We start from the raw sequence: 26,591 nt of genomic DNA, 5'->3' as shown, positions 1-26,591 counted from the left end.
AATAAACTTCAAAAAATATATTTTAAAAATATGCAAATGTTTTATCATAATGGAGAAATCTGGCATTCTGCAAATATATGAATAGTTTTCCAGGACCAGGGAGGTTTTTCATCGGTACTAAATTAATTAGTACACTATCAAAAACTCAGTTACACCTTAGTCAGTAAGCTATAATGAGAGTTTTTATAGCAAGCCCAATAACATAAAAAGGCAAGTTTTCACCAGTTCAATGATTCCTACTTGATTGTATTCTGGGTGAACTTCAATAGTATATGAGGTTCTAAATTCGATTCTGATAAAAGATTATTGATCTGGAAAGTTAACTCTGTTTCTCACTCCATAAATGATGCCTGACCTGTTGAGTATTTCCAGCCTTTTCTGAGTTGATGTTGGATTTTCAGAATCTGCAGTATTTTGCTTTTGTACCAGATGTTCTTTGCCCTCTTGTGGATGTGAAGTCACCCCCCTCCACCCACCATGTGGAGTCTGGGAAAGGAGTGGGCCCGGTCAGATAATAGGCCATTTTTAGTTCTAATATTTCAATAAGTTTCTTACAATATAAAATATATTTTTTGGTCATTTTCTACTGGGTCCCAATGATCTCGTAGGTTGAAGTGGCTTCCCACGCACCTGGTAATTCTGCAGTAGAATTAGACTGAGGTAGAATTCACTGAAGGCCAGCTTCAGGTCACACATGATCTTGTGTCGCGCTCTGTGTCTGTATGGTCTATGAAGGATGCTCCACCATTGCCCCGATGATCTCTCAATGTCACCTCTCAGCACATCAAACACTGCTTCGAGTTCGCTCTGTAGCGTTGCTAATCGTCTCTGGGCTTCTGCGAGTTTTTCTGGAATTGGGTGGGGGGTGGGGGTGGGTGGTGTTGGATGGAGGGAAACAGTTATTTCACTGAGGTGGAATGTGACAAAATAACTGCCTCGTATGGAGTCATGTCATCTAGGGTGATCCCATTCGCAACAAATCTACTTTACTTTGGCAACAAAAGTCAGAGCAGAAGATGAACAGGATCCATGACAATGAATGGTGATCAGCAGGAAACTAAAACACAAGTCATTAATTTGATTAAGAAATAAAATAATAATTCTGCTTCACATGATGACTTATTCCTAAAACCATGTAATTCTAGGCCATTTGATATGGAGCAGTGACCTGCAGGAAAGCTACTAGATACCAAATGGGAAGAAAAAAGTCATCCAGTGATTGTAGAGTGATGGCTGCCATTTCGATAGTAAGTGGAGAAAGTGCCATGTTTTTTAATTGGCGCACTGAAAGTTGGCATTGCTCAGAGTTAGTTGGTGTGTTTAGAGTTTTTTTTTCTGTATCTACATGATTGCAATGAAGTTGGAAGAGTTTAAAAACCCTCTCCCCAGTGGTAGAAATTTAATCAGCTTTAAAGTAGGACTGGTACATGGTGCAGAAGTTCCAATCAACTGGAGCAATTTGCATTTCAAGTCAAAGACTGCTATTGGTTCCTTGGGATGCATTGCTAGCTAGAGAAGAGATTAGGTTACCTGAAATTTTGGTTGATTTTAGTAAAAGAAAGTCTTGCATTTATATAGCATCTTTCACAGCCTCAGGACATCCCAAAGCACTTTACAGTCAATGAAGTGCTTTTTGAATGTAGTCCTTATTGTAATGTAGGAAACGTGGCAGCCAATTTGCCCATAGCAAGCTTCCACAGACAGCAATGTGATAATGACCAGATAATCTGCCTTTGCGATGTCGATTGAGGGACAAATATTGGCCAGGACACCGGGGAGAAATCTCCTGCTCTTCTTCAGAATAATATCATGGGATCTTTTACATGCAACCCCAGAGGGCAGACGAGGCCTTGCTTTAGCCCACTTGAAAGATGGCACCTCTGATAGTGAAGCACTCAGTACCGCATTGGAGTGCCAGCCTTGAATTTTTTTGCTCATGTCTCTGGAGTGGGAGTTGAACCCACAGCTTTCTGTCACAGAGGCAGATGTGCTATCCACTGAGCCTCGGCTGACACAAGTAGCGTTGCAGAACTTTTCCACAAGAGATTAAATAGACCGAGCAGAGCCCTAACTAAAATCAGTTATTTGTGCTCTTTAGTCAGAATTAGTTCAATGGGTCATTTTAGGGCTGACTGCTTTTTGACTCTTTTAGTACAAAGCAAGTATTTTAACTGGGACTCAATAATCTTGTTTCTGCTGATTTAATTCCCTCTCTCTGACCCGCTATTCCTTGGTGCAGAGGCTTTTATACAGAATGACCATTTGCCTCCACCAGTCCATGTTGGCGTTCTGGAAGCAGTTCAGAGAAGGTTCACTTGACTAATTCCTGGGGTCGGTGGGGGGAGGTTACCCTACAAGGAACAGTTGGACAGGCTGGGCCTGTATCCATTGGGGTTTAGCAGAATGGGAGAAGATTCTATTGAAACATACAAGATCCAGAGGGGACTTGACAGGGCAGATGCTGAAAGAATGTTTCCGCTTGTGGGAGAGACTAGAACTGGGGGACACAGTTTAAAAATAAGGGGTCTCCCATTTAGGATGGAGATGAGGAGAATTTTTTTTCTCTGAGAAGGTCGTGAATCTTTGGAACTCTCTTCCCCTGAGAGCAGTCTGTGTCGGCCAAAAAAAAGAGCAAAAAAAAGAAACTAGCCGCTCATTTTTAATCCCACTTTCCAGCACTTGGTCTGTAGCCTTGCAGGTTACAGCACTTCAGATGCAGATCCAGGTAACTTTTAAATGAGTTTCAGCCTCAGTGAATTCCAGATGCCTACCACCCTCTGGGTGAAAAAGGTTTTCCTCATGTCCCCCTAATCCTTCTGCCGATCACCTTAAACCTATGCCCCCTGGTAATTAACCCCTCAGCTAGGGGATACAGGTCTTTCCTGTCTACTCTATCCAGGCTCCTCATAATTTTGTACACCACAATTAGGTCACCCCTCAGCCTCTTCTGTTCTAAGGAAAACAACCCCAGCCTATCCAACTTTTCCTTATGGCTGCAATTTTCAAGCCCTGGCAACATTCTTGTAAATCCCCTCTGTACTCTCTCCACAGCAATTTTGTCTTTCCTGTAATGTGGTGACCAGAACTGTACACAAAATTCCAGCCGTGGCCTAAACCAGCGTTTTATACAGTTCCATCATTACATCTCTGCTTTTGTATTCAATTTACTATCCAATTTGGTCCCACACCCAGCTTTCTCCCCATAGCCCTGTAAATTAATTCTCCTCAATTAATGGTCCCCTCCCCACATGTCCATTTGCCTTTCAAAACTTACACGGAAATGGATGACACCGCCATTTCGGGTAGTGTGTACCTGATCAAGAAAGTTAGTATCGGCAATCTTAGAAGGTTCCATAGATGCAAAGAATGACCCAAAAAAACCCCAAAATTTACCTGCGTAAAATGTGTTTATTTTGGTTAGTTCCTTTTCGCTTATCTGGAAGAATCTCTCTTCAAATGATGCATGGTATCGCTGAATGACTGCAGGTTCTGTGACTACAGAGACAAATACAGAAAATATTTCAAAGAGTTTGGTTAAAATCAACAAGAAAATCCAGAGCATTTTACACTCTTTATACTGAGAATCTTATGTATGTTAGTAGATCTCCTTTGGCATTGCTCAAGGTGAACCAGAAGGTAAAGTGTGTCAGAAAGTAAATGTGACTCTTACAGCAAGTGTACACACCACTGGAGATTTTTAATTGATTATAAATCGAATAACATGGCTCCAAGGCCAGTATAATAGCCCATCTTTGGATTTTTGAGCAACATGATATAACAAGATTACCACGCAGGTCATAATAACTAGATAACCTTTCTTAAATCTCAACTATATTGTGGGAGGCATATACCATGCAGATATAATGTAGCTGTTAGATGGTTAAAATGTTTAGTCTTCCGTAAAGCGACTGACTGATGAGCACCAACTACACCAAAGTAATTTGCACCTCCTCTCTAGCTAGTGCAGGTTAAGTTAAAAAGAATGTATTCAATACTAAGCTAAGGATCTCCTGTTTTCTTGTCAACTTCAGCCAAACACAGCTCCCATCTGACTCTGTCTTTGCTCACTTTCTCTGCCCACCTCCCAACAACTCAACAGTTTAGAAGTGACCACATCTCAGATCATTTGCAGAACTGGAATCCGAAGCCTTTTTCTCTTTAAGCATGATAACGCTACTAACGCACAGATACTCGAGAAGCTGTGCTCTGTCCATCTGCTCATGATAAAGCCATTTAGAAATTTCCAGTTTGGCATAAGTGTTGGGGATTGACAATAAGGGAGAAACTTTAGAGACTCCTTTCTTGTACCCCTGTGTTTTTGCTCCTGGATTGATTGCTTTGCCTAGCATTAGTCCAGAAACCATTAGTCCCTTTGAGTACCTGTTGGTCTATCTTCATTAGTAGTCAGTTTTTGTTCAATTGTTCGCCAGCTAAATGTAGTCTCTCCCCATTTTGGTCAACTAAAAATGTGTGGAAAGATAAGGGTTGGGGTTACTATACAGAAGGATAATTAACACTCAGCCATTCCATTGGATGTAAGAGATTCCATTTGGCAAGACAGAGGACAGTTCAGAGGGGAATATCACCAAAGAACTGGCATAGGGAATGATTCCAAATGTGAAAGTGTATCAACATACATAGTAAAGAAACTTTACCACAGACATACTACACCATGGGAAGTTGTGAAATTCAATTCAGTTAATCAGATTGTTTGCGGGTTGCCACCTGAAAAGTGATCATAAAAAGCTGTCAACTTGTTGTACAAATTCAACTGCTTCACTAATGTCCTTCAGGGAAGAGAATCTGCCACCCCTTCCCAGTCTGGCCTACAGGTGGCTTGGCTCAGTGCTCTCAGCTCCGAGTCAGAAGATTATGGCTTTATAATCCCACTCCCGGGACTTGAACACAAAACCTAGGCTGACACTCCAGTGCAGTACTGCGGGAGTGCTGCACTGTGGGAGGTGCTAAGACCCTATCAGCCTTCTCAGGTGGATGTAAAATATCCCATGGTACCATTTTGAAGAAGAGCAGGGGAGTTCTTCCTGGTGTCCTGGTCAATATTTATCCCTCAATCAACATTACTAACGTAGATTATCTGGTCATTATCCCATTGTTATTTGTCTGCCAATTGACTGCTGTGGTTCCTCTATAAAACAGTGACCACAGTTCAAAACTACTTCAATGTCTCCAACACAAAAGCAAACTATTGCAAGTGGGGAAATCTGGAATAAAAAATGCTGAAATTACTCAGAAGGTTAGGCAGCGTCTATGGAGAGAGAAACAGAATTAATGTTTCAGGTCGATGGCCTTTCATCCATATATTTATGGCCCCCGGTTCTGGTCTTTCAAGTGGAAATGTTGGGTGAGATTTTAACTCAAAACCTATCCAGCGTTAAAATTGGGCCTATCTTCTGTAGGTCTAACTTGCCAAACTCTCTGATAATCTTATAAAACAAGTCATTCTGAGAGGGTTGCGCGACTTTGGAACCCTCGACCTCAGAAGGCAATGGAGGCGGGGATCACTGACTATTTTTAAGGCAGAGCTAGATAGATTCTTGTTAGGCAAGGAAATCAAAAGTTATCGGGGGTAGATGGGAATGTGAAACTCGAAACACAAACAGATCAACTATGATCTCATTGAATGGCGGAGCAGGCTCGAGGGGCCAAATGGCCTACTTCTGCTCCTATTTCGTAAGCTCATATGTTCATTCCTCAGCCTTCTCTTTACTGGCATGAACACAAAAAGGCACTTCTACACTGAGACATCCCTTTGGGAATGTTCCATTTAATTATACCCATGGGGGCGATTTGCGTGTTTGTTTTTGACAGTTTGAAAAGTGACTTGATTAATCTATTTGCAATTTGCTCATTATCAGGCAAGGGTTTTTATTCCCTTGCAAAGCTAATTGATTGTAAACTGGAAGAAAAAAACTCCATCAGGCATTCATGATGGCTTTGAGATAATGGAAAGCAGGAGCTACTGTTGGTAATTTGTTCATCTGCAGATTGTCCCCATTGATTTATTACCATCTGTCTCTCTCCTACATAAATATAGAGTCTGATAAAACACAAGTTAAGGAACCAGGACAAAGAGACAGCTGGATCAGGAAGAAATGGGTGCTTGTCACATCCAGAGGAGAGAGCTGCATTCACATAGTGAAGCACACAGGCAAAAGATATCCTTAGTTGTGAGTATTTGATAGGCTTGGGTTTAACAGACCAGACAGTTTTGCTTGACTAGCGCGAATTTTGAATTGGTCCCAATTATTTTTTTTTTTCGGAATATGTTAGTATGATTTTGAAGGCACCTTTTCAGTGCCACTCAATATTTTAGAACTTTTTATTCAGGGGAACAGAGCAGGTATTTCGTGTAAATGCAGCATCTGCTGAACTAGTCCCAGAACTGGCTCCTGGACTCTTTCCTGGGGGTGGAGAGAAGGAGCTACCATTTCTGTTGACGTGAGAAAAAACTTTTTCACACAACGAGTGGTTCGGGTCTGGAATGTGCTGCCTGGAAGTGTGGTGGAGGCAGGTTCAATCAAGGCATTCAGGAGGGCATTGGATGATTATTTGAATAGAAACAAAGTGCAGGGGTACGCAGAAAAGGCAGGGCAATGGCACTAGGTCATAATGCTCATTTGGCGAGCCGGTGCAGACACAATGGGCTGAATGGCCCCCTTCTGTGCCATTAAGATTCTGTGATCAAACTATTGTCACTTTTTCAGGCTTCAAATGTTCTTACTCAAGGCAGCAGCCAGTGAGTGCTTTGTTTTTTGGTATCTTCTGAAGCTAAGAGTCCTCTTTTTAAGGTACTTTTTGCCCTGGATTGTGCTCCAACCCTAGCCAAGAGAGCATTGGGTTGCTGTTCCCAAAATTCTCGCCAACCAGCTCCTAAGAAAGGGCATGAAGGCAGCTCAGGATCACGCATTGTCAAGTTTCTTTTAAAGTGATGCTGCCACCAAGGCTGATGACATCCTTTTATTGGCTCCCACCCTTAACCATTAACCTCTAATTCCATTCCCGCTTCCTGGCTGCTCGCACACACTTTCCCAAACATTGGACCTTCCTGGTGTTCTGTTTGTTCTTGAGCTGAGCTTCAAATTCCATATCCTACCCATCATCAGGACCATTGTTTCACCTCCACAACATAACTCACCTTGACACCTACACTAAGGAAATCAACCCCAACTTCTTTAATCTCCCCACATATCCAAAGTCCCTCTTCCCTGATGTAAATTTGTTAATCCTCTGCACCCCCTCCAAGGCCTTGAAATCCTTCCGAAAGTGAGGTGCCTAGAATTAGACACAATACTGCAGCTGAGGCCTAATCAGAGATTTATAGAAGTTTAGCATAACTTTGTCGGTGGTCATTCCCAATCTTCCCTCCATCCGATTACTCTTTAATCTTCTTACCAGCTTCTTAATCACCTCCTGAATATTTGATTTTCTTTGTATTTGGCTATAACAGAGGTCTCATCAGCTATCCTCAGGAACTCATATAGTGCCTCAGCACTTGCCTAGTGTTATGAGAGAGAGGTAGTGGCACAGTCACTGGACTTAGTATTCCAGAGACCCCAGGGTAATGACCCAGGTTCGAATTCCACTATGGCAGATGGTGAAATTTGAATTCAATAAAAATCTGGAATTAAAAGTCTGATGATGACTGCTGGTTGTCCTAAAAAACCCATCTGATTCACTTATGCCCTTTAGGGAAGAAAATCTGCCATCCTTACCCTACATGTGACAACAATGTGGTGGAATCTTAAAAATTCCCTCTGAACAAGGGCAATCGGGGATGGGCAATAAATGCTGGCCTAGCCAGTGATGCCTACATCCCATGAATGAATAAAAAAAATGTTTCCCTCAATTTTAAACTTCTCAGTGTCCTGTTCAAACCTCTCCCCTCCCTATCTCTCAAACCTTCTCCAGCCCTATAAAGCTCTGAAAACTCTACACTCCTTTAATTCTGCCTTCTTGGTCATCCCCAATCTTCACCACTGCCAGAGTTCTTGAATTCACTCCCTAAACCTGTCCTCTCTTTCTCTCTATCTCATTAAAAAAACCACCTCAATGACCAAGTTTTTGGTCACCTGAAATGTAATTCTAATGTGGTTTGGTGTCAAACTGTGTTTGATAATCGCTCCTGTGAAGTACCTTGGAACGTTTTATTGCATTAAAGGACCTCTATAACATAATGCTGTGGTTGTAAATGCCCCTGGAGATGAACATTGAACCTTTGGACTGTCACTCTCTGGGAAAAGGGAAGAGATGGAGGCTCCGATTGCATAGGCAGGTGTTCAGCAGCAGATTCTTTGTTCAAACCGATGAAGTGCTGCATTGTCTTTAACCAGACAGCCATTTGTTTCATGATAAATAAATACTGACAGCACAAATAAAACCTTCGCCTTCATTAATAATACAAAAAGAAATCGATCCCCACTCAGCCAACAGTGTTTCAGTCAGTGCTGAGGTTACGCTCTTTTACATTAATCCTGGTCAGTAGAATGCACAGGCAAGCCTTTATCGAATAATCACACAAACAAATCTCCAATTGCTTGTGTTCACTCTGTGTGCTACTGTCACAATAAGGTGCGCAGGGTTGGGTTGGTGTACAGGACAGTCAAACAGCTGGAGTTTCCAGCCTCTCACTGCCTGGCTCCATGGAAACACCCATCTTCTATATCTGGATCGGTTCCCCGAGCAGACTGTCAAAGTCATTTGGCAGAATGCCTCATCGCCAGAACTTTCCAACAAGCACCAAGACGTAGCTTGGCTGGTGGTGAGAAAGGCCCTCCCCGTCAGATCCTTCCTACACGCCAGGAGTCTCACCCCCTCGGCACGTTGCCCTCGAGGTGGCTGTGGTGGGGAAGAGACCGTTGTTCACCTCCTTGTGGATTGTGCCTTTGCAAAGAAAGTCTGGAGAGAGATGCAGTGGTTGCTGTCGAGGTTCATCCCGAGCAGTTCTGTGACACAGGACTCTGTGCTCTACGGGCTGTTCCCAGGGACACACACCGAGACAAACATCGACTGCAGCTGGAGGATCATCAACTCGGTGAAAGACGCGCTTTGGTCTGCCCGAAACTTGTTGGTCTTCCAGCACAAAGAGTTGTCCCCGACCGATTGTTGCGGACTGGCACAATCCAAAGTCCAGGACTACGTGCTGAGGGACGCACTAAAGCTTGGGGCAGCTGCCGCAAAGGCGCAATGGGGAAGGGTCGCTGTCTAAGACCTTTCTACCACAGCGCACCGAGAGACTGGGAACTGTTTAGAGCCCCTCGGGCTGTACAGATCAAAATGAAAGGCTGTAAATGATTGTAATATTGTTTGTACTGATGCACCTGGTGATACATTTTGTAAAAGTTTAACCTGGATTGTACCCTTGTAATGTTGTTTTTGAAATGGTTTGGAATGTGATTGAAGATATTTTATGAATAAAGTATATTTTTACAAAAAAAAAAAAAAAAAATCTTCTATATCTGGAATTGGTGATTCACCCTGACCAGACCTGCTCTGTGCCAGGCAGGAAGATCTCTGACAGCCTGGCGCTGCTCAGGGATACGATTGCCTATGTACAGGACAGGGGTGTGGATACCTGCCTCATCAGCTTGGATCAGGAGAAGGCCTTTGACAGAATATCGCACACCTACATGGGGGATGTGCTCTCCAAAATGGGGTTTGGGGAGGGAATTCGAAATTGGATCCAACTGCTCTACACTAACATCAGTAGCGCAGTCTCAATCAACGGGTGGGAAACAGATAGCTTTCCGATTAAATCTGGAGTCAGGCAGGGCTGTCCTCTCTCGCCTGTCCTTTTCGTGTGTTGCATAGAACCCTTTGCCGAGTCCATCAGGAAGGATCCGGGCATAAGAGGAGTGACGATCCCAGGCAGTGGAGGCACTCAGGTAAAAGCCTCCCTGTACATGGACGACGTCGCCGTCTTCTGCTCGGATCCGCTGTCGGTGCGCAGACTGTTGCACATCTGCGACCAGTTCGAACTGGCCTCGGGAGCCAAGGTAAATCGTGGGAAGAGCGAGGCCATGTTCTTTGGGAACTGGGCTGACCGATCCTTTGTCCCCTTCACTGTCAGGGCTGACGGCCTGAAGGTGCTGGGGATATGGTTCGGAGGGACCGGGGCAAGCGTTAGAAACTGGAAGGAGCGAGTGGCTATGGTGAAAAGGAAACTGGGCATGTGGGAGCGACGCTCCCTCTCCATTGCGGGTAAGAACCTGGTCATCAGGTGTGAGGTACTCTCGCTGTTGCTGTACGTGGCGCAGGTCTGGCCCATTCCAGACTCCTGCGCGACGGCGATCACTCGAGCCATCTTCCGCTTTATCTGGAGGTCGAAAATGGATCGTGTCCGCAGGGACGCGATGTACAAGCCTCTAGATAAAGGGGGAAAAAACGTGCCCAACATCGCCCTCATACTGATGGCCACCTTTGTGTGCGGCTGCATCAAGCGGTGCGTAGACCCTCAGTACGCAAACACCAAGTGTCACTACGTGCTGAGGTTCTACCTGTCCCCGGTGTTGCGAAGGATGGGTCTGGCCACGCTGCCACGGAACGCTCCAAGTAGTTGGACCGTGCCGTACCACCTGTCCCTGGTGGAAAAATTTATGCAGAAAAACACCTTTGACCACAAGTCTATCAGGCAGTGGTCAGCACGTAACGTCCTAGAGGCCCTGAGGGAAAAGGAGAGGGTGGACCCTGTGGGATGGTTCCCCGAGCAGACTGTCAAAGTCATTTGGCAGAATGCCTCATCGCCAGAACTTTCCAACAAGCACCAAGACGTAGCTTGGCTGGTGGTGAGAAAGGCCCTCCCCGTCAGATCCTTCCTACACGCCAGGAGGCTCACCCCCTCTGCACGTTGCCCTCGAGGTGGCTGTGGTGGGGAAGAGACCGTTGTTCACCTCCTTGTGGATTGTGCCTTTGCAAAGAAAGTCTGGAGAGAGATGCAGTGGTTGCTGTCGAGGTTCATCCCAAGCAGTTCTGTGACACAGGACTCTGTGCTCTACGGGCTGTTCCCAGGGACACACACCGAGACAAACATCAACTGCAGCTGGAGGATCATCAACTCGGTGAAAGAGGCGCTTTGGTCTGCCCGAAACTTGTTGGTCTTCCAGCGCAAAGAGTTGTCCCCGACCGATTGTTGCGGACTGGCACAATCCAAAGTCCAGGACTACGTGCTGAGGGACGCACTAAAGCTTGGGGCAGCTGCCGCAAAGGCGCAATGGGGAAGGGTCGCTGTCTAAGACCTTTCTACCACAGCGCACCGAGAGACTGGGAACTGTTTAGAGCCCCTCGGGCTGTACAGATCAAAATGAAAGGCTGTAAATGATTGTAATATTGTTTGTACTGATGCACCTGGTGATACATTTTGTAAAAGTTTAACCTGGATTGTACCCTTGTAATGTTGTTTTTGAAATGGTTTTGAATGTGATTGAAGATTTTTTATGAATAAAGTATATTTTTACAAAAAAAAACACCCATCTTCTATAGCAGCGTGCCTGCAATTGGGTTGACAGTGGGATACAGAGCTGGCTGCAGAGCAGACGGTGAAAAACAAGGAACCACTGAAGCCTGCTCAATGCTGGGCAGCGTGCCCAATGGGTGTTGTCAGGGACACTGAGGAGCAGAACAGACAATATGGGCATTTGCACCATTGGCGCCCATGTACAGTCGGGCAGAAGTATGGATATTGTTAAAGTGATTGTGAGGAGCAGGGGTCCTGCCACTGGTAGAATGGCGATTCCGAGCTCCCTTAGGACTCAGCAGGTAAATGCGCAGTGCAAAATTGAGCCAAGCGATCAGGAATTTGCCTGGTTTAATTCATTGCCTGTACTGGCTTTGTTGAACTCAGGTGGGGGTCAGTTTCCCCACCTTTGCTGATTTAGGGCAGTGGTTTTGAACCTTTTTCATGCAGAGACCACTTAGGTGAGGTGAAAGAGCCCGCAGACCACCTACTAGTCTTACCCCATCCACTTTCACTTACCAGCGCAGAATTAATGGGAACTTATGGGAACCAAAACTGTTTTGCTGCCTCTTTGCTGCTAGATGTAATAAATTTATGCTTATTTTTATCTAATATCATAAATTATGAATTCATGCCAGAAACAAAGTACAGACATTTTCACATTCTGAAAAATTCTGATGAGGTTTGACAGGAAAGGCACAGAGTTTGTTTCCCCCAACTGGGGAATCTAGAACATGGGGGCACAGTCTCAGGATAAGGGGCTGATCATTTAGGACTGAGATGAGGAGAAATTTCTTCACCCAGAGGGTTGTGAATCTTTGGAATTCTCTACCCCAGAATGTAGTGGATGCTCCCATCATTAAATATATTTAGGGCTGAGGTACTGCTTTGGTCTCTCAGGGAATCAAGACATATGGGGAGTGGGCGGGAAAGCGGAGTTTAGCCTGAGAATCAGCCATGATCCTATCGAATGGGGGAGTAGGCTTGAGGGGCCGAATGGCCTACACCTGCTCCTGTTTCTTATGCCAATGTTACGAACATGAATACATGAGAACACATTTATTTGAAACATTATATGTGTGATATAAAGCTCACAATATTCTTCTTCTAAGAAACTAAGACTTATCTCATCTTTATTAATCAGACAAATCAACAGTAAGCTAAATCTTGCTTATAGAACAATATTATTGTTGCTCACACCTATGATGACTCATGCCATGCATGAAGGAGCCAATCTGGTTGTGTGGCATCATGAGAGTGGTGCAGATGAGGGTTCTGGCCTGTTCTCTCGCATAGCGTTGGCCATTGCCTTGCACGTCAGTGACGTTTTGGACCAGCCTGTGGACCACCTAACCACCAGTGGTCCATTAACCTTGAGAACCATTGGTCTAGGGAGGAAGGCAATCAGCCATGGTTCCTGTTACAGATAGCTATCTGGGAGACCCAACCAGAAAGTGCACCTACAGAGACTTTGGTTAGGGACAGCTTTAGATATGCTGTTCCATAAGGAAGAATGACATTCCAACCCTCACCATCCAGGTTCATACATAAAGAATGACTTGCTGGTTGAAGTATTGGAGGGTCACCTATGCCAATGGAACTATACCTCTTGATAAGGAGTAGGAAAATCAGAGAACAAAGTACTGAGAATTCTGAGACTGGAAGGGTAATGTTACAATTGGAATTCAAGAAAGTAATGTCACAATCAGTCTAGAAAGTTATGCAGGTGAGAATGTGAGAGAGGATGGCTGCAGGTTGCTGCATTTGGGGCGTGGGAGGGTGGGGGGTGAAAGGACCAATAAGAAAAGAAAGATGTACCTTTATATAGCACATTTCATGACACCAGATGTCCCAAAGCACTTTACAGCCAATTAAGTACTTTTTGAAGTGTAGTAGTCACTGTTGTAGAAAACGTGGCAGCCAATATTCGCACAGCAAGCTCCCACAAACAGTAATGTGATAATAACCAAATAATCTATTTTTGTGATAGTGATTGAGGCATAAATATTGGGCAAGACGCCGGGAGAGCTCCCCTGCTTTTCTTCAAAATAGCTTAATGGGATCTTTTATGTCCGCCGGAGGGAGGCAACCAGGGACTTGGTTTAACATCTCATCTGAAAGACGGCACCTCCGACAGTACAACATTCCCTCAGCACTGCACTAGAGCAACAACATTCAGTTTTATGCTCAAGACCAGAAACTGAACTGGGCTAGCCATATAAATACTGTGGCTACAAGAGCAGGTCAAAGGCTAGGGATCCTGCGGCAAGTAACTCACCACCTGACTCTCCAAAGCCTGTCCACCATCTACAAGGCACAAGTCAGGAGTGTGATGGAATACTCTCTACTTGCCTGGATGAGTGCAGCTCCCACAACGCTCAAGAAGCTTGACACCGTCCAGGACAAAGCAGCCCGCTTGATTGGCACCATATCCACAAACATTCACTCCCACCACCACTGACGCACAGTAGCAGCAGTGTGTACCATCTACAAGATGCACTGCAGGAATTCACCAAGGCTCCTTTGATGGTGCCTTCCAAACCCATGACCACTACCATCTAGAAGGACAAGGGCAGCAGATAGATGAGAACACCACCACCTGGAAGTTCCCCTCCAAGTCACTCACCATCCTGACTTGGAAATATATTGCCGTTCCTTCACTGTCGCTGAGTCAAAATCCTGGAACTCCCTTCCTAACAGCACTGTGGGTGTACCTATACCACAGGGACTGCAGCAGTTCAAGAAGGCAGCTCACCACCACCTTCTCAAGGACAACTAGGGATTGGCAATAAATTCTGGTCCAGTCAGTGAAGCCCACATCTCGTGAATGAATTAAAAAAGAATACTTGAACTCCGAATCGTTGACACAGACATGAGAGTGCTGACTGAACCATGGCTGACAATAGCCATAATGACACTGAGAAGAGGGTGATTGAGGACAGGTGACAGGACAGAGTAACAAGATGGATGACGGGGGACAGGTGATTGGTGAGAACGATGAGAGGTGATTAGGACTGGTGACAAGAGGGGCGATTATCGAGGGAATGGGGAGTAACTGGGGAAGCAATGAGAAAGGACTGCGGAGAGGCAAGATGAATGCTACAGATAAGAGAAGGGCCACATTCCAGACAAGCTTTTCCTTGTGTTGCCAACTCGTAAATTGCTCTGCTTTGCTCCAGGAGATTTTGTGGGTATGATCATGCATTGCTTGAGTGATTTGGCTCCTGGCCATTCTTGGGCAAAAAAGGGGCTTGGGAGCGGGAAAACCATATACCTTACTTGGCTGGGGAACAGCTGAGAGGTAAAGGCACCTGAAGCACTGAAATGCACTTTGCCAGCTGTTCAATATTTCCTCATGTAAAAATAAATATTGATCTTTTCAGGATCCACATTACATTTGACATAAAGTAAAGAAGATCAAATTGGACTGGATATATATTCCTTTCTGATTAACGCACATTACACAAATTGTTAGACAGAAAAGCCTGTCAGCTTGCAGGACATGGCATCCTTGACACACAGGTCTAGAAGTTTCTAGGAGAATACAGAGAGACACTCCCTGCACCTAAACGGCTACGGTGATTAGTTGTAGTCTCGAAAATGTGGCAGCCATCTTCCACACAGCAAAGTGCCACAAGCCACAGTGTGATAATGAATAGTAAGACTGTTTTCTTTGTGATCTTAATTTAGCGACACCAGGGAGAACTCCTTTGCTCTTCAAAATAGTGGCACGAGATACAGCTGCGAGGGCCTCTGTTTAATGTCTAATCCACAAGAGAGCACCTCTGACAGTACAGCATTCCATAAGTACTGCACTGAAGTGCCAAACGTGCTCAAGTTTCTTGAGTGGGGCTTGAGCCCACAACCTTCTGATTTAAAGGTGTAAGAGTTGAAACTGAGCCAAATCATTCAGCTAGCTGACGTCAGTGTATATAGGAGAGCTGATGGGTTTCACAATCACTTCCGTCAGTTTATTATCAAGAGGAGAACTGATGGGTATTGTTAGCGATCAGCACCAAGATTTAAAAATCTGTTTATAATAAGTTCCATTGTATATTCTGTAGTTAAATCTTAGAATTAAAAGATTGCAAAAACAAACTACAATGTCTGTTTGCTGTACAAAGGTCAAGTGCAGCTTCTTCAAGACCAGCTCAGATATATTTACATTTAGATTCACTTGGTCATTTCAAACTGAAGAATTAATTGTTGTTTATATTGCCGGCTCCTTTTGTGTCCTGCTAACCGTAGTGTTCAATTGTTCTGTGTTTGACTATGTGAATCTGTTTGCTATTGATGCTCACTGTTCTTGATTAGTTAAGCCTGGGTGTGGACCCAGAGAAAAGTGAACAAAGCTGTAGAAAGAACTGGATGCTTGCGCTGAAACATAGAGTAGACATTGTATAAAAACTCTTGTAAATAAAGTTCCTGCACACATTGAAACAAGTGTAATCTCTGCATAGATCCAAGATATATAAAATATATAACACTAACCCTAAACTCTGATGTTCCTCTGTACCATTTTGAGACCACATGACACCAGAATAGGAACAAATATTGCACCGGCCTAGGTCACCTTGATAACTACATTGTATTGGAAATATGGGTGAAGGATTATGGATGCAAAGATTTGCAAATTGATGCAGACTGTAAATAGTATAAATGAGGGCAGATCATAATCACAGGTGGGAAGAAATCAGAAAGGTTACATTGAGGTCAAAGGGCTGTTCTTCTATGGCAGCATCATATATAATACAAAAAGAAAATACTGCAGATGCTGGAAATCTGAAACTCTGATGAAAGATCATTGATTTGAAAGGCTAGCTTTATCTCTCTTCACAGATGCTGCCTGACTTGCTGGATATTTCCAGCATTTTCTGTTCGCAATATATATAACCACGATATTGACCATGAGTCTGTTAATTCATTTAACCTTTACCAAGCCTCCAAGCATTTTGACTCTGTGTTTTGAATCTATTATAGACACACAGTACAATAAGCAACAAAAATATATTCCTAACAATTAGTACCTTGACAGGTCACTTTTTTTAAGTACTGTACACGATTAATTTTATTAATATTTTCCAATAGTTTATTTTTCCTTTATCATTTTATTTGTGATGGCATCAAATTACTATTTCTATTGAAAGACACTTTTCTTCCTCATTTCCCACATCTAGAGGACAAAACACATGCTTCTGTTTCCTTAGCTGGTATTTCCTGGAACAGGTCACCAGTCAGAAGCCAGAGGCTATGGATGGGATTTCTAGCTCCATCACAGGCAGGACACACTGTGGGCAAGGCAGCACCCCAGCCAGAAATCCATCGACTTGCTGTGGGACCGGAAGATCGCAGCAGCAGACAGGTACGAAAATCCCGCCCTATTGTTTGAGTGGCACCACTCCACCTCAAGCATGGCTGACCAGGAGACTCTCCTGCTCACTACTGGCACATTGGAAGGATTTGTAGGTTGACAATGAACATGCTTAGCCATGTTATGAACACAGCTTCCATGGCCATCAAGTCCTGGAGTAGGGCTTGAACCCAGGGGCTCACACTCAGAAGCAGGCATCACTACCCACTACACCACAAGACCTCCTGAATGGCACTGGCAGTGAGAAATCCAAAGGCCTTAATAATAGTGATCGCCAAGGAAGTCAATTTGCAAGTTATGGAAATGTTCCCACTTTAATTGTACTTTTATTTTACATTGAATTTCCATTGATAGCAGAAAGCTTTAACACTCCACAGAATGTGCGATATTGCCAATAAATGCACACGGAGTTTAAAAAAAAGATAAAAGTTGGTTTGAGAGAATTATAAAGTCACTTTTATAGAGCATTGTCTTGTTTTAAATCGACTCGAACACATTTGAATCATTGCTTCTTTAAATATACGCACAGCAAGTCTGAAACGGCTGATCACCCCACCCTCCCATGCCCCCCCTCCAAACAAGATATATTTTTCAAAGCTTACGCAGAAGAGGTAATTAACCCCTTACTTCTATTTGATGAGTTGAAATTCTGAGTGTTAAGACATCATGCTGCATTAAAATTCACAAATGCATGCTTTGTACAATAGCCCATTCAAGCATTCTGCAGAGGATCAACAAATTACTTTTGCTTTCCTTTTACAGGCGATCCCGGTTTTTGGGTTCACATCCCCTCCGGTGACACCGGATTATCGAGAGTGTTCATTTTACAAAGAGGCAGCTCCACAGAATGATGGAGCAGTTTTTGCAGCAAAGCCTTTGGCGGGTGGAGGTGATCCAGTGCTGCCAAAGGATTTAAAATCAGATCTGCAGACATCAGAAAGGTGCCACCAAATGTCCCAGTACGATGGCAAGCTGGAGTGAAGCTTCTCGAAGGCTCAGCTTTAAGGCAATCAGTCCTTTCTCACCTTTCAAGACAGAATGCTCAAGGGGGCAGCAAACATGGGATTACCTCCAAAACTAACTGCCAGTATTTCTCTGTCTGCTGTAAAATGACAAAAAAGGGCTTCATTTATATTTACAGCGACAGAATCTATGAATACTAAAATAAAAACAGACAATGCTGGAAATACCCAGCTGGTCAGGCAATACCTGTGGAGGGAGAAACGGAATTAACATTTGAAACCTGAAATTTAACTCTGTTTCTGACTCCACAGATGCTGCCTGATCTGCTGAGTATTTACAGCATTTTCTTGGGGTTTTTTTTCAACTTTCTAATATCTGCAGTATTTTGCTCGATATGAGTTGTGGTGCAAGCACTTGAGAAGCATAAAATACCTATCCGACATCCAATACTGGGCAAGCAAAAACTTCCTCCAACTAAATACTGGAAAGACTGAAGCCATTGCCTTTGGTCCCTGATCCAAACTCTGTTCCCTGGCCACTGATTCCAACCATCTCACTGACCACGCTCTGAGGCTGAATCAGACCAATGGTCACTGTGGTGTTTTATTTGACCCTGAGCTGAGCTTCTGATCCGATTACCCTTTGTATTACCCCCAAGACTGTTTGCATCCCCCTCCATAGCATCACCTGATTCCACCCTTGCCTCAGCTCATATGCTGTTGAAACCCTCACCATGCCTTTGTTCCCTCTAGACCTGATCACTCCACTGTTCTCCTGGTCACCTTCCATCTTGCGCTCTCCGTAAATTTGAGTTCATCCAAAACTCTGCTGCCTATATCTGAACTCACAGCAAATCTCGTTCACCTATCATCCTTGTGCTTGCTGACCTACATTAGCTCCTGGTCCAGCAATGTTACGATTTTAAAACTCTCATCCTTCCTATCAATGATCTCCGCACTCCATGATCTCCGCACTCCCTAGCTCTGTAACCCCTTCCAGTGCTACTGTCCTTTGAGATCTCTGCTCTCCTCCAGTACAGGCCTCATTGCTCCACAATGGCGGTCATGCCTTCAACTGCCTAGGCCCTAAGCCACGGAATTCTCTCCTTAAACCTCTCCGCTACGCAACCTCTTTCTCCTCCTTAAACATGCTTCCCCTCCCTGCTTCTTAAGACCAACCTTCACCTGTTCTAATGTGCTAAACTATGTGACTTGGTGTCAAATCTGGATTGACACGCTCCTGTGATGCACTTTGAGACATTTTACCATTTAAGTGAGGTATATAATTGCAAGTTGTTAGTGTTGTTGATGTTTTCATTTAAGAACAGGGGATAATCAAATTTCCGTATTTTCAAAAAAAAACTGGCTATAAGTCCTGAGCACTCTGAAACGGTTTGTGTGTCAGAATCCAGGGCCTCTACTCTGGAGCTTAAACCTGGAAAAGGAGCTGAGATAATTAAACATTGACAAGTCTGGTCTGTCCAACAATAGCAATCCAGTCTATTCCAGGTGTTGAGGGGGGGAAGCACTTTTGTAATAATGGTAGCTGACATCCTTTTTCGTGCATTCCCTCTGGAATTGATCCAATCTTGAACGGATAAAATGAGCATAGACACACTAGAAGAGGAAAAAGGCATTGAAGGTAGATGAGCTGCTGATACAACAAAATAAAAGCTATGGTTTGAATGGGAAATATTATTTGTATGGTAAAGTTCCTTCGGGGTTTACGAATGAGATGGGATGTGCAAATTGGGCAAATGGAAATGACTGAGCCTATAGGGTAGAAACAGAAAAATTACACCCCCAAACGCGATTTAAGGTCATCATCCGAGGTGATCATGGTTGAATCTGAAGCACTCAAACCAAAAGTGATGGGAAAAGATGCGTGAGTGCATCCACAAGTAATATAAATCACCTGGACACAACTCACCAAACTATATTAATCTAGTATCAATGGGCAATATGGTTAGGAGTCAGAAAAGAATAGCTCATTGATAACTTTCTCTTGGAGATGGTTGAGTCTTTGGATTTACTAAATAACGAGAAGAATGGATTTGATAGCCTGGCCTCTACCCAAATCATCGGGACCACGCAGCAGGAGATTCGAATCAAATACCTCCAGACCAGGTGATAAATAGCTTTGAAGGACAGGAATGGCTTGTATCTGATGTCTCATGCTGCATGACCTTCGGATATAGCTGTGTGTGCAGAGGCAATGTGTTGAGTGTGAAGCAGCCAATAAGCAGAAGTCATGATGGAGATGAACTGAAGAATGAGTCCCCAGTCAAGGTCAGTCACACTGACAACACCATGACCTGAAATTATCAATGTGGTTCAGGTGTGTGAGGAGAAACACTGCAGCACTACTGCTTTAAAGACTTTGCTCAAGGCTCTGACATGCACCCCATAGGAAAACCATTTTTCTACATTAAGCTTAGTAAAGAACCCAGGATAGGATTAAATGCACTGGTACTGATCAGAGCTATTGAAGTTAAAATGGAAATTCCAAACTAAGGTTGATTCCCAAAAACAGAAATTAAAATGATCCAAAATATGGAAAGCAGTAAAGCAGTACTGGATGATCTTTTAAGTCCAAGTGATACATTTTTGATACATAGGGTTGCATTTTTCCAGAGTTGGGGCAACTCGATTGATTGGATTGACATGTCATCTGGTGTAGGTTAGAAAGAAATTACCATTTGTTCTTGCAGCTTCAATAAAGTTCTTTATTGACATTTCCCAAGGGCTGTTATTACAGCTGAGGTCATTATGAGTTCTTGGCTAAGTTGCAAGAGCTAGAAAGCTCACAAGGGGGAACGGAGTTCACATTTTGATTGACAGTTTAAAGGGGCTATTAAAGAATTAGTTGTCTTTGATGTGGTTAGTGAATAGAACTTTGTTTTTGTAACAGATTGAATACTTGAGGGGATTTAATCCTTTGAATGGATTTCATGAATGGCAGTTTTTTTCAGTATCAAGTGTGTATGAGTGAGAGTTGCATTAGATTGTTAGAAGATTTTTTTCATCTCCACATCTCCTGGCGTCTTCCCATAGTGGACACTCTGAGTGGCTAGGAAGGTGGCATTATGGTATGAGGCAGCATGGGGGTATGAGTTGGCATGGAAGTGGCACAGGGGATATGAGGGGGAATAGGTGTGGGCTATATGTCCTTACAGCCTTTTATACAACTGGGCCAAAGTCCCAGAGAACCAAGGTGGGCCTTCTAACCAGCCTGCCTCAGTACCTGCCTGCTCCCATGGCCACCTACAATCTGCTCCTGGGGTTGGGGACCCTGACTCCATCCCACCCCTCCCTCCCTCGAGCAAAAATGAGGTTTAACAGAGCCCTTTAAATTGAGGAGGATCGCCTCAGTAGCGAAAATCTGGCCCACAGAGTAGATGGTATAAAATAGGTTTTGAACTTAATATACTCTTCAATGTATAACGATAGTCACAATATTTTTGATGAGATGTTATGTGACACCAATAGGTAAGGATCTATGTAATTGAATATATTGAGTTAGGCAAATGATACTGGTGAAGTTTTATTGTTGGCCTTAAATATGCTGAAAATTACATAGGGGGATTTAAGAAAAGGGTTAATCAGACTTCCCTTCAGTCTGCCAATGTTTAGCTGCTATTGATTCATCTTTATATTGCACTAATAGTAACCTTTACCTTTTGCCTGATAAGTAAGGAAGTATAAGGTTACTTAGTTGCAGCACAAGTGACCACTGAACTGCTAAAGACTAAACTTAAAGTAATGGTCAGTTTAATCTATTCATTAAAGAAGACATTCCAGTGCAAACTGGTGCATAGATTTAAGAGAAGGTTGCACAGTTGATAACAAGTTCTGTAGAAGGAATCATTTATGAATACATCAGCCTTTTTAAAAGAGGGAGATTATTATAGGATGGTTCAGAATTTCAATAAAGTTAAAGAGTCATTTACAGCACAATAGGAGTCCATCCAGCCCATCGAGTCCATGCTTGGTAGAATAGCAATTATATGTAGCAAGAGTAAAACCCATTGTTAAAACAATAACTGAACTGCACAACAAAAAAAACACTCATTAAAATTGAATTTTTTGATCAGGGATATTCTCATTAGAAATCTCCATCAGGATAGAATTATGTAATGCAGAAATGAATAGTTTGTCAGGTATAAGGGATTGCACAATGACATTTATCATACCCATAAATAGGACAGCTAATGGATACCAGTATTACAAATTGACATCTATCTCGCATTATACATCCGAGAATTGATGGAATTAAAAGGACATTGGCAGCATGGATATAAATTAGCTCAGAGACAGAAAGTGGAGAGTAGTGGTGAACAGTTGTTTTTTAAACTGGAGGGTATACAATGGTGTTCCCAGGCATCAGTATTAGGACCAAAGATCTTTTTGATATATTTTAATGATCTGTTTTAGTTGTGTCGGCATCACAGACTAACAGATGTATTCCACTACTGTTTAAGAATGTGGTTAACAATATGATCATGACCCAATAATCTGTTTTGTAATGTTGGTTGAGGCATAAATATCGGCCAAGACATCAGGGATAACTCCCCTTCAAAATAGCACCATGGGATCCTTTCATGCCCACCTCAACAGGCAGATGGGGCCTCAATTTAACATCTCATCTAAAAGACACCCCCCACAACAGTTCTCTGCTCCCACAGTACTCCACTGGAGTGTCAGCCTTGAACCTAGAACCTTATGAGTCAGAGATGGGAGTGCTACCATCTGAACCACAGCTGACACCTGAACATACAGGCCATAATTTGCAAATTGCAAATGATGCAAAACTTGGAAATATTGTAAACAATGAGGTTAGACTTCAGGAGGACAGAGTCAAGCTTGTAAAATAAGTAAACATGTGACAGAGATGAAAATGAACACAAGAGTGTGTGCATGTTGACCTTGCCAGCAATGCGCACATCCCATGAATGAACCAAACAAAAGGTGATACAATTAGATAGGAAGAATAAGGAGAGGCAATATGAATGGAATGGTACAATTTTAAAAGGGTTGCAGGGACAGAGAGACTTTGGGGTGTAGGTACACAAATCTTAGAAGGTGGCAGGACAAGTTGTCACTCAGCTCCTGACTTGGTTCAAACATGGACAAAAGAGCTGAACTCCCGAGGTGAGATGAGAGTGACTGCTCTTGACATCAAGGCCACATATGACTGAGTATGGCATCAAGGAGCCCTGGCAAAACAGGAGTCAATGGGAATCAGGGGGAACACTCTCCACTGGTTGGAGTCATACCTAGCACAAAGGAAGATAGTTGTGGTTGTTGGAGGTCATTCATCTCAGTTCCAGGACATCACTGCAGGAGTTCCTCAGGATAGTATCCCAGGCCCAACCACCTTAAGCTGCTTCATCAATGACCTTCCTTCCATCATAAGGTCAGAAGTGGGGATGCTCACTGATGATTGCACAATGTTCAGTACCATTCTCAACTCCTCAGATACTAAAGCAGTCCATGTCCAAATGCAGCAAGACCTGGACAATATCCAGGCTTGGGCTGACAAGTGGCAAGTAACATTCACGCCACAAAAGTGCCAGACAATGACCATCTCCAACAAGAGAGAATCCAACCGTCGCCCTTGACATTCAATGACATTGCCATCACTGAATCCCCCACTATCAACATCCTGGGGCTTACCATTGACCAGAACTGGACTAGCCATATAAATACTGTGGCTGCAAGAGCAGGTCAGAGGCTAGGAATCCTGCGACAAATAACTCACCTCCTGACTCCCCAAAGCCTGTCCACCATCTACAAGGCACAAGTCAGGAGTGTGATGGAATACTCCCCACTTGCCTGGATGAATTCAGCTCCCACAACACTCAAGAAACTTGACACCATCCAGGCCAAAGTAGCCCGCTTGATTGGCACTATATCCACAAATATTCACTCCCTTCACCACCGACGCACTGTAGCAGCAGTGTGTACCATCTACAAGATGCACTGCAGGAATTCACAAAGGCTCCTTAGGCAGCACCTTCCAAACCCACGACCTCTACCATCTAGAACGACAAGGGCAGCAGATCGATGGGAACACCATCACCTGGAAATTCCCCTCCAAGCCACTCACCATCCTGGTTTGGAAATATATCGCCGTTCCTTCACTGTCACTGGGTCAAAATCTTGGAACTCCCTCCCTAACAGCACTGTGGGTGTAACTACACCAGATGGACTGCAGCGGTTCAAGAAGGCGGCTCACCACCACCACCTTCTCAAGGGCAATTCGGGATGGGCAATAAATGCTGGCCCAACCAGCAAAGCCCACATCCTGCGAATTAATAAAAAAAAAAGGCTGTTTTAAAAAAAATACATACAAAATCCTTGGCTGCATAAGTAGATGAAGGGAGTAGAAGAGCAAGGAAGTTCTGCTAAATCTTTTTAAGCACTGCCTGGGCCTCAGCTGGAGGATTGTGTTCAATTCTGGGAGCTACATTTTAGGATGGATGTCAAGGGCTTGGGGTAGGTGTGGAAGTGGTTTATTAAAATGTTACCAGAGATATGGGGCTGCAGATATGCAGAGGGACTACAGAAGTTTGGGTTGTTCATTAGAGCAGAGAGGATGAAGAAGAGGTTTGATAGAGTGTTTAAAAACATTCTTGGTAGAGTAAACAAAGAGAAACTGTTTCTGGTGGCAGAAGGCTTGGTAACCAGAGGGCACGGACTTAAGGTGATTGGCAAGAGAACCAGAGGCGAGATGAGAATTTTTCTTTTACACTGTGAATTGTTATGATCTAGAATGCGCTACCTGAAAGGATGTCGGAAATAGATTCGATAGTGACTTTCAAAAGTGAATTGGATAAATACTGGAAAGGAAAAGAAAATTAAAGGACTACAGGAAGAAAGAGGGGAGAGGGCTTAATTGGATAGCACTGCCAAAGAGTCAGCCTGATGGGCTGAATGACCTCCTTTTTGCTGTACATTTCTCTGATTCTATGATGGGGACCAGTGTTACACACTGACATTCACAGAAGCATAAATAGCAGAGCTGATCTGTTTTAGTGGTGCTGACATTGATCACAATGGTCACTTAGGAGAGTTTCCAATGTTACACAATACGATTTTGCACAATATTACTAGGACAGATGGTAGGTACCAGAGTAATGCATTAATATTCATTAGACTGTATAAATAGTACAACTGATGGGTACCAGTTATACACAACACCATTTATTACATTCTAGAAATAAGAGAGATGATTTGTACCACTGTTACATACATTCATCACATTGTATGGGGTTCAAGTGTCACAGACCAACATTTATCACTCTCTCTTTTTAGGACAGCTAATCAGTGCCAGTGTTATATGCTGACATTTATCACATTGTTGAAGTAGGAGCCTTGATGGGTACTCATGGTATACACAGTGATTCATTCCAATGAATAAGCAGGAGAGTTGATGTGCTCCTCTGTGACAAACTGACATTCATCACATGCTATAAATTAGAGAGCTGATGTGTACAAGTGTAATGCACCAATATTCATCACACTATCAATAGTACAGCTGATGGGTAACAGTGTTACATGACAACATTCATCAGGCAACATCAATAGCACAGCTGATGACTGCCAGTGTTACACACTGACATCCATCACACTATATTCATAAGAGAACCTGTACAGGTTCTGGTGTTACATATTGACATTCCCCAAACTGTATCAATTCACTGTCAGTACACAGCTGCCTTGACTATGCCTACTCATACCCCATATCCTGTAAAGACTCTATTCCATTCTCCCAGTTTCTCTGTCTCCATGGCATTTGTTCAGATGATACAACCTTCCCTTCTGATGCATCCGATATGTCTTCCTTTTTCCTCAACTGAAGATTCCACCCCCACCCCCCCACATCGTGGTTAATGGGCCTGTGACCTTGTCGGGTTCCATTTCTCACATTTCTGTTCTCAGTCCTTCCCCTACCTCCCAGAACTGTGATAAGGCTCTTCCTTGTCCACACCTTCGACCCCACCAGCCTCCATTTTCGATAGATCACCCTCTGACATTTCTGTCACCATCCGCCACCATCAAAGGCATCTTCCCATCCCCTCCACTTTCAGCTTTCCAAAGGAGCTGTTCCCTATGCAACAATTCCTGGTCAATTCCTCAGCCACCCCCAAACACTGTGTGCCTTTCCTACAGCACTTTTCCATGCAAGCACAGAAGATACAACATCTGTTTTTTTAACCTCCTTCCTTCTCACTGTCCAAAGCCCCAAGCACTCCTTCCAGGTGAAACAGTTCTTTACTTGTACTTTCAATTTAGTCTAGTGTATTTCCTGCTGGTGATGTTGTCTCCTCTACATTGGAGAGACAAACACAGACTGGGCGACCGCTTTGCAGAACACCTCCATTCAGTCTACAAAGCTTGATCCCGAGCTTCCATTCGGCTATCATTTAAATTCTCCACCTTGCTGCCACTCTGACCTTTCTGCCCTTGACCTGCTGCAGTGTTCCAATGCAAGGTCGAGGAACAGCACATCAGATTTTGACTGGGCACTTTACAGCTTTCTGGACTCAACTTTTTGAGTTCAACAATTTTGGATTATATCCATCGCTCCCATTTTGTTTCATAATTCTTTGCTGCTTTGGACTTTTTCTCTCATTTCTCTCTTATTTCTTCTAAGGCAACAACTATTCTGCCATTCACACCTCCTCTGGACACATCTTTTGTTTCTTTACCTGCCCCATTACCACTCCCTTTGGCCATGGAACTTTTTGTTATTTAATCTCTCCTGCCCTCCAGTCTATCACAG

At 43.6% G+C, this 26,591-nt stretch overlaps 1 protein-coding gene across 1 annotated transcript in view; it reads right to left on the bottom strand.

The window, feature by feature from the left end:
- Positions 1-26,591, bottom strand: part of LOC144685209 (solute carrier family 53 member 1-like) — a 108,146-nt gene that overhangs the window by 50,463 nt on the left and 31,092 nt on the right. Inside the window, exons 3-4 of the mRNA XM_078549639.1 lie at positions 3,394-3,495; positions 631-848 (exon numbers count right to left, since the gene is read on the bottom strand). Coding sequence (XP_078405765.1) covers positions 631-848; positions 3,394-3,495 — 320 coding nt within the window. The remainder of the gene's footprint in view (positions 1-630; positions 849-3,393; positions 3,496-26,591) is intronic.

Source organism: Cetorhinus maximus, chromosome 10 (assembly GCF_964194155.1).
Source record: "Cetorhinus maximus chromosome 10, sCetMax3.hap1.1, whole genome shotgun sequence".
Taxonomy (NCBI): Eukaryota; Metazoa; Chordata; class Chondrichthyes; order Lamniformes; family Cetorhinidae; genus Cetorhinus; species Cetorhinus maximus.
This window is presented reverse-complemented; position numbering and strand designations above follow the sequence as displayed.